The 13,625-nt window shown below is 36.9% G+C and overlaps 1 protein-coding gene across 1 annotated transcript in view; it reads right to left on the bottom strand.

Moving 5' to 3' along the window:
- LOC150085866 (matrix metalloproteinase-2-like) overlaps positions 1-13,625 on the bottom strand; it is a 426,755-nt gene that overhangs the window by 264,248 nt on the left and 148,882 nt on the right. Inside the window, exon 2 of the mRNA XM_090373545.1 lies at positions 2,302-2,561. Coding sequence (XP_090229671.1) covers positions 2,302-2,561 — 260 coding nt within the window. The remainder of the gene's footprint in view (positions 1-2,301; positions 2,562-13,625) is intronic.

The raw sequence follows: 13,625 nt of genomic DNA, 5'->3' as shown, positions 1-13,625 counted from the left end.
ATATCAATATCGCAGCTTAAGCACTTGATACACACTAGAAAGGTCCGGGTTCCAGTCCCAGCTTAGAACGGAGGAATTTCTAAATGTTTTTTCAGTCGAGTTTGTGTAAGCTGACTGAAGAGGAAATGCCAGTTTTTGTCTTAATTTATTCTAAGGTTTTTTTGTTGTTTTTTTTTCCTTCCTGCAAACTGGTCATGAACGTATGCGGCTGTAGATGAGAACATACAGGCGCGGAAGGCAATGGAGAACTACCGTGGTCACCTGTATAAAATTGCCGATTTAGAGAACTTCGGACAGAATTTTCATAATCGAAGGTGCAGTGGTATGAGCGTTCTCACTAATCCTTAGAATAGGGATTTCAAACTACAGTTACAACTTCCCCTAAAGAACTCACTTTTTGAAGTGAAACTCCTATAGGCGCGCCCCAGGCAGTTTTCCCACGGGAGTAACTTGCGTCGGTAGATTGACAAAAATCGCCATGAAAATGCAACAGGAAATGATTCATAGCCTCCCCTCACTATTGTACCACTAAAGAAGTTTCCTTAACTTCCGCTTTCACTTAACTTTCCACCGTAATAGCAGAGACGCTTGATGCGATCAGTACCCCTACAGCGCGGCCACGGTGCAACTCGCACGCGTGTCGCATTTACGTTTTAAATCGTTATATCTCAGCTTCTAGCAGTCCGATTTTAAAAATTTAAAAACCAAAATATTTCTTTCGTCATTCTCTGCCATATTTCATAAAAAATTGTACGGGAAAAATTTATAATTCAACTTGCCGAAGTGAGTGTATAAGAGCACCGAAACCACCTCCACTGAATGCAAAGGAGAGATCTGTAAAAACTTTGCAATAAACTTAAAAACAATTGTAAAATATTAAACCACTGTAACGTTGAAATAATAAACGTTTCAAAAGATTCTAAAGAATTTAACTTCCGCTATGCATGCTCGGAACCCACCACGTTTTCTTTTTTTTCCTGATTACTTTATACTCTATATGGTGCTCTGATATATAGAGCAGCGTTTTTCACAATAGGTACATCGCAGTACTAGTACAGAACGAATATGTTCCTTCGCCATATCTTTAGCATTATGTGTAGTATCTCTTTTGACAAATTTAGTATGCCATAAAGAATAAAGAAAGATAGCAGTAACATTAAAATCAACTCGATTAGTAAATTAAATTTGGTATTCATCGTTGTAAAGTTTCCCTAGTTTTAACCAATTAAAAAAAACCTAATATTAAAAAAATCCCTGCATTAAACAATATCATTTAATTTTCTTTTTGCTGATACTTCGTTAACGTGAACAAATTAGCTGTTTTGTGATCCCTCAAAGAGTGACAACTCTCAACCAGGCACAACAGTTGAACGAATCAACTTGGTTTTGTTCTACAATCTGCATAAGGCTGCTTGTTTCCAGAAACTCGGCAGTCACAACGTTTGCTAGAGGTCTTTTATTAAGGATGGAAAGCGACGAAGCACTATGCAAGTAGAGCAAACAGATCTTAGCATAAAAATAACTTTCTACAGAAGCGAATGATGAACAGATGATACTATAATTAGAAAAAAGAAAACCCCCAGACGCCCATCAGGAAGCGCTACTAAAAACAATGCCATGGCTCTCCAATTCACATGCTCATAAAGAGATTAACTTACAATTTTTGAAGAATAAAAACTTTCGATTTAGTGAAGTAGCATCGCTTTACTAAAGGTTCATTACCCCAGAAAAATTTTTTGTACATTTCAAAGATTATATCTCCATTAATCCGTCAGTTTTTTTTTGTTTTTTTTTTTATCTCTATTTTTGTAAATTTTTTTTTAAGGAAACATTATTTTCATTAATTCCCAAATCGGGATCTGTTTCCCCAAAACTTTACCGAGGCAGGGTGCAGTCACAATGTGTATTCAATTAGAATTGGGTAGCTGGCAACCAATCTTTTGTAACAACTCCACTTTGTGTAACGTTGAACCTAAAGTACGTGCGTTCTAAGATCGGCCTGCATGTTTTACCTGGTGAAAATGTCGATGTAATGCCAGGTTTGGTTAAAAAGCATGGACCTTTGTACCTCACAGTCTATGGCACGATTGAAACAATAGTGATTTACAAATGGGAGACGGAAATTATATCGACAGATTCAGATGTGCGCAAATAACCCTGTCAAAATTAGAGTTATCAGTGAGCTGAATAAAGACAATACTAGTCATAAAGTTAACCAAATTTTGCAATTCCGCAAATTATCCCTCTCACTGACCAAACAGACACGCAACAGGTAAATTATAGAGCAGGAAAATTGCTTACCTCCACGTTAGGTCAAGCTTCGGCCATTTTTGTCCTTGTAACGCGTATCGCTTTACACGCTCTGACGTTCCAACCATGTCAGGCACACCACACCTCTTACGTTTCATCAGTTTCAGGGTTGCATCATCTATAATTCCTGTTTGAGGGATACTCCCAAACTTTTGCATAGTTTTTATAGCCTTGCGGAGTTCTTCGTCTGTGCGCAGATTCCCAGTCTGCAGATCTGTAGGGGGGAGGTATCCGTACTTGGTGAGGAAGTCCTGAGAAGAATAAGAGATACATTACCAACATTCTTTCTGACATCTCTTAATATCTCAATTACTAATGAAATGTCTCCACATCTGGGGAAAAAATTTAAGCTTTCTTATACACAAATAATAGCATGAAACTGAAAAGGGCATAATTAAGCAGATTGATTTAATTTTAAAAAAATCAATGGTTGAAGGGATTGAGATCTTACGTACTGAAGTCTAACCCTTAAACAACTTCGCATGTAAATCAAAAGAAATTTTTAGATTATTCTTTGAACACATGATTCGCCTTCCCTTGTAAGTTCATATTACAATCTGTGGCCTCCATTAGATTAAAAAATCCTTATTACCATCAGCTAGTGCGCTTAGGGACCGGAAGAATATTCCGGTAGATATTTATCTACAGTCCTGTTCTGGCAGTAATTTGCAATTCACATATATCTCTGTAATTAGATGACTTCTACTGCAGAGAAAGTTTCATCTAAGATCACTGGTAGCAACAGTCTTATGGCTTATAATGCAATACGACAGGTAGCCCTATAAGGAAATCACTGAAGAATGCCTGGAAAATTCAAAGGGAATGAGTAAAATGCACTGGTATTACGTTAAGTCCCAAGCAATATATTATTTGCAAGGAAATTTGTTTTTAGTGGATAGCGTTTCCTTGCAAATTATATTACTTAAATAAGTAAGCTTTTTCTTTTTTTTTTTTTTTTTTAAAGATCTGTAGGTTAAGCAATAGAAAGACTTTATTTTTATTTATTAATTAACTAGGCTGTCTGTAATTATTACTAGGCAACACTTGAATAATTAATGTTTCAGAATTCAATATCAGCAGAAGCTAGCATTCGCCAGAAAGCCTTTTTTTTTTGTTTAGGAATGTTATAAAACTTGTTCTTGTTGGCAGGTCAGCTTCATGCATTATCACAAGAGCAACAGAGGATGGTAAGCCTTTTCAAAGAATGAAATGTAAGTACTGTTATATATTTATAAATCAATATGGTTCAAATAAGATTTGTAAATACCGGTACGTGTGATAAAGTTTATTAAACGAAAATTCCCTGGAAGAGACTAGGAGTGACACCTAGTGGTGAAAGTAGTTTTTCCCCTTAACTGTCATTAGTGCTATGAGAAATGAGACAGCTAGCAGAATATTACGAGTAACCACCAGGGTTCCTCGTTAAGAAAACGTGGAGATAAAACAAGGACCGACGTAATATTTTGAGAAGAAGATGAGTAAATCATTCGGAAACAGGATCCTGATGAGAAAGGAATGAGATGTGGGAGGAGGGGGGTCCTGAGAACGAGCAGTTTCAGCAGTTTAACAGGACTAGAACTACTTGGTCTCATTATTCTTAACCAACAGAAAAGAATTAGAAAGCTGAAGATTACAAGTGGAAGCTTATGGGTTTAATAACCTGCATTATAACAGTACTGAAGTATATAAAGTCCACAGATTTCACTGTTCCATACTGTGCTACTTCAAACTACGAGAATATAAATTAGTTTCTTCATTATGCGTTTACTTAATGCCATGAAAGAAGCTGTGCTTGCTGTATCGTACAGCACACTGCGCCGGCATGCTTTTGAGCCCAAGAGCAAAAGCAGTTGTAAGTAGTGACAAATGGGCCTGGAGTACTGGGGTCCATAGTTTAACAGATATTTATTTAGAGTATACCCAGTATAAAATAAAATAAAATAAAATAAAATATTTCCAGAAGCTTACAAACAAACAAGCTTCTGGAAATATTTTATTTTATTTTATTTTATACTGGGTATACTCTAAATAAATATCTGTTAAATCAGTTGTAAGTACAGTGATCAATAAAAACAATATCCTTCGAACTTTCTAATACATGTTTATTTTTCGTCTTTTATTTTATAAAATCAACTCTTTGATAGAGCACAGTTTGTTGTGTGCAAATTGAGACAACGTTTATAAGCATGGACTGCATTTTTTCCATGCATATCTTTTTAAATATTGTATCGGACGAGAGCAAAGGAAAGGTACTGGGTAAGAATCGAATATATCTGTAATGCTGCCAGCAGTTCTGCTGCAGGGCTTCTGTGGTGGGGAGTTTGTTTGTTTGTTATTTGGTTTTTAGGAGCATTAGCAACTAAGGCCATATTGCTCCGGGATATGTGGTGGTCATTCCCTGACCTTTCCGCATCCTCCGTATTTGGTGGTGACGGGTTCGAACCCCGGTCTAATCAAGAAGCGTGTACTAGGCACTGCTGCTCCTTCCCACCTGGCTACGGAGGCGCCATGGTGGGGAGCTGGTGATCACAGCATATATTCGGGTGTAACGCTAGCCTAGGAATGTTGACATCTCGAGGTCTTTCAAGATCCATCAGCAAGTTAAATAAAATTGTTTATGCTCTGGAAAGACCGCACGGTCAGAGGAATTCACAAGACGTAGAAAGAATACAAGAAACAACATTGTATTTAACAGTCGCTCAAAGTGGATGTACTTATGCACCGTTTTGCCTGACCACTCGGCTACGGCGGAAAGCAGCTAGTCAGTATAAAACCCCGTCTATCAAACAGACCCTTAGTAAGTCTGAATATTTGCATCGGTCATTCTTACAGTGACATGAAGTTTCTTCTTCAATTGCATGAAGGTACAGCAAAAATGTGAGGCGCTCCGTCCACCGCACGTCACCACTAGAATACAGTCAATCCCTTCTCTAAAGTAGGAATCCTCAGAACTGGATTTACAGATTTGCAGTTGTTCCAGAACTCCCCACCTTTCCAAGGTGTTGAAGCACTCCGGAACAATGAAATTCTATTGGTTCGGGGAGAGGCGAAGCGCCCTTCTTTAAGGCAGCTAAAAATATGTGCGCCAGGGTTTCGGGTGTCCTATTTCTTGTTTAATTACGATGCGATGCTTTTCCTTGACCAGTTTTTGATGTGAAAATATCTATGGCGGGATTATAGTAAATCGATTGGTAACGAAATTTTCTTCTAATGGAAATGCGCAAATTACGTCACTTCCTATTAGGTGGCTGTTAGATTTTAAATGATGCAATTGTCGTCACTTCCTAAATGGCGCTAAAGATGCTAACTCAGTCACTAAGGTTGATTCGGTAGGGCAAGTTCATACTAAGATACGGAAATGACTTTATTTCCTAAAGGCCGCTAACTCAGTCACTAACATTGATTCGGCAGAGTAAGCAGTGGGTAGTAATATGCAAGAATAAAAGCTTCGAAGCCACCGAAGAAGCCTCTCGTGTCGAAAAGGAACGAGTTTAAAAACATAGAGAACGAAAAAACATGCAGACTTTAATAAAATCTGCAGATTTTATAAAACAAGGACCGACGTAATATTTTGAGAATGAGATGAGTAAATCATTCGGAAACAGGATCCTGATGAGAAAGGAATGAGATGTGGGAAGGGGGGGGGGGTCCTGAGAACGAGCAGTTTCAGCAGTTTAACAGGACTAGAACTGCTTGGTCTCATTATTCTTAACAAACAGAAAAAGAATAAAATCTGCAGAGTTTATTAAAGAATATTCTTGGAAGAATATTCTTTCACACAAGACCATTTTCGTTGCTTAAAATTTAAACGGCTTTGATTCAAGAACGCAACAGTAAAACAATAATTTCAACAACCAACTTCTTGCAGTAGTTTTTGGTCATGACGTCATGCTAGTCTACAATTGAACTGTAAAAATACCTATAAGAGTATTTCGAAGATGGCTAAAACTCCAACTGAGAGAAATCGAGAGAAATATGCAAGAATAAAAGCTTCAAAGACACCGAAGAAGTTTCCCATATTGACAAAAGAACGAGTTCAAAAACATAAGAGAACGAAAAAAAAAAAAAAAAAAATGCAGAGTTTAATAAAATCTGCTTTTCAAGATTTTGATCAACGTCAACCTTCCACACTGGCTTCTCATCAAGAATCTGGACCATCGACAACACGAAATATTCAAGGACTTCCTGAAGATTTCGAGCCAGAAAATTTGAGTTCAAATGAAATACCTGAGGATTTTCAATTGATTCCTGAACTGGCTAGACAGAGTATACTGCAACAACAATCGCAAGAAGTACAGTACGAGTGTTTCGTTGAATAACAACAGAACGATCTCGGCTAAACGAAATCATTTTCCACTAATACTGGCTTGTGCTATTACCATCCATAAGTCTCAGGGAGGTACTTTCGATTCCGTAGTTTATGAATACGAGAAATGTAACGAACAACAACTAATTTATGTTGCATTATCGTGAGTTACCGATATCAATGATCTTTGCATGATTGCTGCAAATGGAGAAAATAAATTTTATCATGGACTGAAAAACGCTACATCCACTCTTGCACTTTAAGCTGAAATGACCAGGTTGTCGAGTAATCCTCTATTTACTATGCAAGATACTTTATACAAGTTCATCAGTAAACAATAAGATCTTTCCATTCTAACGTTAAATTGTCAAAGTTTACGTGCTCACAGTCCAACAATCCAATTTACTTCTACTTTCTGAAACGTGGCTAAATAACAAAGAAGTAAGCATGCTTGCCTAACTTAGATTGTGTGGTTCAATTCAATCGAAAAGATCAACAAGCTGGTGGTGCAGCAGTTTATCATAAGAGAGAAAATCGTACTCATGTTGTTATTCTCATATGGAAGTGACTTATCGACAAACTGTTGGCAAATCTGTGTGTGCTAGACCTGTTGGAGACATTTGTACAGCTGAATGCCTTCTTTCTGATGGTCAAACGATATTGTCGGTAGTCATTTACATTTCACCTAAACAAAAGACCAAACACATCATTGAATTCATCTATTTCGTTTTACTTCCTTACACGATTGAGGGAGCTGCATTGCTACAACAATTTTCTCACAAGAAATGCGACCGAATACCAATGCTACTTACTGGAGATTTCAACATTAATTTTTCAGATACTCAAATCCAAACCTTTGACTGATTTCTTAGAAAATAAATCTGGACTAATGTTAAATACTTCTAGATCTGTATCAACTACTAATCATGGAACTATAATTGATGTGCGCCTCCGTAGCCGAGTGGGCAGGAGCGGGTGTGCAGTAGCACACGCTCTTTGAGTAGACCGGGGTTCAAGCCCCTGCCTGCTGAATACGGTCGATCTGCCAACCCGCACTGGACCAGCGTGGTAGATTATGGTCCATTTCCCTCAGCATGAATTGTTGAGGAGGCTTCCATCCTGCAGTGGGTTGATAATGGCTGCACTTTACTTTTTTTTCAGAGACATTTACAATCTCAAGTGTATGTATCATATTTTAGTTATCACAAACCCATTGTAAGTAAATTACCTATTGAACATGTATTGCAACCTCAAATTCATGAAACGGTCGAAAAAAAAATGCTTGAAAATGTTAAACATATTCGGATTCTTTTCATACTAAACCCTTTTAACCTCGTCCAAGCCAAGGATGTTTTCATATAAAATAAAACATCTTTCGTGCGTATAGGGTACACACGGTATTTTTTTCATATGTATACATAACCGAAGTGTAAATTTTTTTGTACTGCTGGTTTCAGAATAATTTTCAGTAGCGATGTTGATCAGTATAAAGACTCGTTCTAAAGAGCTGTTCTGCTCAAACTCATGCACCGTTATGCCTGACCACTCACATATTAAATACTGAAATGTTAGGAGAATCTGATTGGCAAAAAAAGCAACTGAAGCGCAAAATGTGACTTCCCATTTATTGGCCTGACGTAGCCCAGTGGTCAGGAGCGAGAGTGCATAGCACGCGTTCCTTGAGGGGACCGGGGTTCAAGCCCGTGACTACTAAATACGATAAATATTTGTATTGACGATTTATTGTAAACTCTACTGACTTGGTTGTCGTGCCGGAGTATAAACATAAAATTTATTTATTATTTTTATTTATATACAGTAATCGCCATGTCTGGCAGAGATATATCTAGCATTACAATGCACACTACTGCATGCACGTTATTTATTAGGTATCCATGAGTACAAACATGTTCCATATGGTTGAGTTGCGTTCCATATAGGTGCTCATGTGCTATATCCTTGCAGAACACTTCTGAAGCTACCATACCCAAGGCTATTGAAATATTAACACAGAAATCATTAAGAGACCAGAAGCCAAGAACATTTTCTCTCAGAAACTTCCACCCGATCTCGCACATAGTTATGTATCAGGAAACAGTTTTTTCAAGAACCCTAGGTTTTCTTGTATTGTGCGTGGACTGTATCCCTCCTCCCAATCTTGTTAGAAAATCTGCCTGTCAAACGCAAGACCACTGTTTTCAAAGGCACCCTTATGTCTAGCTCATCTAAGTAATCTATTACATAAAATTTCTATACAAATTATTTCTTTCACTTTCAGTTAATTTTCTCCCCTTTCTGGACCACGATATATTTACCACTTGACAGGACAGCAAGATTTATTTCACTTTAAATGGGTATAAGTACAAATTTTAAAAAATATTTTACTTATTTATAACCAGAAAAAAATTTCCGTTGCTTCTTCGTTTCTGATTAAAAATAGGTTAGGTATATAGATATTTTTTAAAATAATCTTGACGTCACTTTGTTCGAGCAGTAGAAAAGCGACGCAAAAGAAATCGTCGTAAAGAGAGAATGGTATCATTCGGGCATGATGTAAATATGGAGGAAAATTACGGCATAAAAACAATTTGTTAAACCTGGGGGTCCGCAAACCATTTTTTTTTTACATCTAAGTGGGGTAGAAAGGTATTTAAGTCACTTAAGTTTGAGAACCATTGGTTTAAAATGATAAATTCCTAGTCAAGGTTTTCCTACCAAAGACTTGCACCTTTAGTAACTCGATATAATAAAGAAATAAATTTTTTGTACTCCGGGAAGACTACACGGTCAGAGGAGTTCACAAGATACAGAGAATAGAAGAAACAGCAGTATTTAGCAGTCACGGTACTTGAGCTTCGGTCACTCGGCTAGAGCGGCCTTATAGGCCGATCAAGCTCATCTACCCTGCTTTCAGTTAATGATAACAGTCACGGATTCCAGTTATTTCCTTTATGTTACCATATTTTAAACTAGATATGAACATAAATTTCATTCGTTTTCCTTTTACTTCTAATGCTGCCGGATTAATTGACGGGATATGTGTAAAGTATTTTTAGGAAGCATTTCCTTCGTATTCTTGGTAAATGGAAAAACTGTTTCCTCTAATGGGTTCAGTATAAAAGTTTGTTTGGTACAAGTGTCGAGAGCTATGCAGCTCTTTAGATGTACCTTCACGGGGCTTCAGAAGCAACTTACTAATGCGCTATTTCAAGAAAATGAGAGCATAGCGATGACTGTTCTTTCTGGGAATGTTGGATTCTACAAAACAAGTGCTGTCACGTGCGGATTCACTTTGCCCTTACAAAATAAATAAAAAGTTATCACGACAATAGAAAATTCCTAACAGTTGATGAAAACAGAAGCAGAAGGAACGGAGTATTATTTAAGTAAAAGTTACCTAAAAAAAAGAAAGTGGGGGAAGCAGAATATTTTATCAGTAGGAGCAAAAGCAACCAAATATGATACCAAACAAATATTGCGAAGTCTACAGAAATATTTGATATACAAGCTGTGTGCAAATAATTATATTCTTCATTCATTCATTATATAAATTTATTTTGCTCTGCAATATGAAGCATTAGCCATATTTTACATTTTATCAATTCCAGGGAAAGAGACAGGATCGTGCAAAATTGGGGATGTGCATGAATTGCAAAGCACCCAGGTCAAGACACACAGAGAAGAGTTTTGGGGAGGGGATTGGTGCCTTAGGCCATATTGGACTTGTGTATTATGTCTATACAAGTATGTTTGTACAGGCATAATACACAAGGCCGATCTGCATCTTGTGCGGGCTGAAAAACACAGAACTCACGGGGAGGGGAGGGCCCCCTACTTCCTCCGCTTAAGATCGGCTAATTGCAGTCTCAATTAAAGAGGACTTTAGGAATTCCCTCCAGTCGTTTGACGAGTTGGAAATCGAACCCAAGACTTCTCCAAATGAGTGACAAGTCGCGAGACCATTATACTGTCTTAGAGGACAACAGGGGCCTGCCTCTAAAACGTTTGTTAACTAGATGTAAAGTAGCAACAAACATATTGTTTTAAAATTATCCGCGCTGGAATGTTGATATGTCCAGCCGAATTTTTACAAGCCGGCTGGCCAGGCCTGACACTCTTGATTTTATTTTTGGTGTTTCCTTCACCCAACGTCCATGAAAACGTTTATCGTGTTTAGTAGTCACAGGCTTGAACCCTGGTCCATTCAAACAGCGCGTGCCACTGCACTCGGCTACGTCGTAGCAACCATATTGTTATTATGTTGTAAATACACTATACGTATTTAGCGAGGTAGCCGCCTCCCCAAAAAACAAACTATGCGCCCTGATTCCTGGAGACCACTGCTTGGTCCTATAACAGATTTGCTATCTGCAGTTTTTATATATTTATTATAATCGACATCCCTTTCCATCAACCGGAAAGATATACCAACTATAAGAAATACACATAAACATTGTTTGCACTTCTGTGACACTAAGAATTGAGTTCGTCATGTTTTTCTGGGCATTTTATAAGTCGATGGGAATTATAAAGGATATTAAATTATTTTCTTCCTTTAAAATAAAATATTTTACTCTAGTTTTTCAATGGAACCAGTTATAATGCCAGCTACACACACGCCTACAGAAAAACCTACGGCAACTCGCATCACCAGTTATAGTCTGACTGACATTGTTGCGTTCGGGCTTACATTTTATGTAACGGTAATGAGAATTAAGAAAGGGAGAATAATCACTGGACTCTAACGAATATATATTGTGCATTGCTGTTAAAATATAGTAAGCTGCATGCAGGGCATTCCAGAACGTTCTACACATGTATATAGAAGCAAGTATTGGAATCAAGGTGTCGAATGTAAGCTGAACATTCCTCTGAGTAGTAAATAAGCAGTCATCTAAGTAGGCTTCAATTGACAGGCTTCAATTGTCGACGTAACTTGATCGCTTCTGCATTTATACACTGGAAGTATTGTACTTCTTTAAGGTGAGATTAAATCCAAACATCCTATATTTATAATAAGTTTTATTATACACTATATATTTATAATTGGGGGGGGGAGAAGCTATCCCAAAGTCTGAAATATTATCATTTTTAAGACTATATATATATATATATATATATATATATATATATATTTAAATGAAATAGTAAGGATGATATCACTTTTTTATATATATATATATATATATATATATATTTAAATGAAATAGTAAGGATGATATCACTTTTATATATATATATATATATATATATATATATATAAATAAAAGTGATATACTGTCTTAATGTAAATAAGACAGACAATATGTCCAATAATGTAAATATTATTGGCGGAACTATAATTTGTTATATTAACGTTTTCTTTGTTTTATCATATATATTCTGGTTTCGTCCATATTATAATTTCAGAAAATATACAATGCACATATTTTTACCTATACATGTTCAACCTTTTTTGTAATTCTTCATAAACTGTAAAAAAATAAAGCTGTTCGTCAAAATTAAACTTTCATTAAACCAACAGCCATTCAATACTTGACATGCAAGAAAGGAAAATGGTAGCAAAATATCCCAAAATTCGTGCCTGGCTGAGCACTGCTATCTGTGTTCATTACACAAATAACAATAGCCTTCATAATAGTTTATTAAACTTCTGCCGCTAAGGCGGCTGGTGCAGTAGTTAATCTATTGAAGTTTGTTTCTTAGGATTTCTGGACCATAAGGTAGCCTTATTCAGTACTACTAATAATCTTTATAAGATCTTTTCAAATTCTGTCCATCTTCAGTTCTGGTGATCCTACATGCAAGTCTCATCAAGATGGCCCGAGGTAACCACGACAATAAAGGCGATTTAGATTTTGGGTTTTTTTTTTTTTTTTTTTGTTTGTTAGTTGGCGCATCGGCTTCTGTGGCCATATTGCACCTCCCAAGGTTTTTGCATTTTCTACTCTGATCCAAGCCCGAGGTGGGATTCGAACTCGCGACCTTTAGGTTGCAAGGCAGGCACTTTTTTACTCACCCGGCTAGCCTGGTCGGCGATTTTGGTTTTAATTGCGCAAAAACGGCGAGGGTTAAAATGCATCACAATAAAGGCAAGTTTCCATTTTTATCGTATTTAATAAAGCCCTTGCTTCATTTCGAGTGGTATGGTCCTCACCTTCATCACTGATGATGTCTGTCAATCATTTGTAGATTTCATTATGGGCGTTTGGGAAGCACTTTAGTTGACACTAACGTAATTAATTTGCCAATGACAAAACAACAAACGTCAGAAGGACATCAGGTTTTTAAATTGTATAGTAGCGTCAAAGTGTGATGTTTATGTACAGTGCTCCCATCAGTGGTGGCGTTAACATCGAACGTTCATTTTGTTTCTTCAATATTTGGGGCATCTAACATAACAGAGGATGGGTCGCCTTCTCCTCTATCCTGACACCTCTTTTACTAGATTTCATGAGTGGTTTTGAAGATAACCCCAACAATACTCCTTGATTTTTGTCCGCTATTTTTGATTCCCTTTGTTTAGTATTAACCATATAATATAAGGAAGCTACAGGCTTTCGCTACACCACTGACCAAAAATCAAATATTATAAATAATAATATAATAAAATATTTAAAAAATAAATATATAAAAAGAACAGTAAGCAATCTATATGTTTCCCTCCTCGAGTAAGGTAACTACCAGCTGAGGTATATAAAGCTCTGAGAGGGGACAGAAAAATGAATGAAGGCGAAATTTGTTATAAATCACAAGCCATAAATTCAAATTACAAAGAAAAATGTTTGTCCTGGATTGAAGGACGTTTGCATTTAGTCTACAAGTTGTTAATTACTGGAATATAATGATAAATGAATAAATTATGTTGATAGTCGGGAACAACCTCTCAAAAGGTCTGAGGAGTTCACAAGATAGATACAATGATTTCACTTTACATTGACACACCTACCTATTACCTCGTGTGGCCACCTTTCGCCTGTAATACAGCCCGTACACGTCTTCGCATGGA

Source organism: Mastigoproctus giganteus, chromosome 5 (assembly GCF_048544385.1).
Source record: "Mastigoproctus giganteus isolate SK-2022 chromosome 5, ASM4854438v1, whole genome shotgun sequence".
NCBI lineage: Eukaryota > Metazoa > Arthropoda > Arachnida > Uropygi > Thelyphonidae > Mastigoproctus > Mastigoproctus giganteus.
The sequence above is the reverse complement of the archived record's forward strand: the minus strand, read 5'-3'. Positions and strand labels throughout refer to the sequence as shown.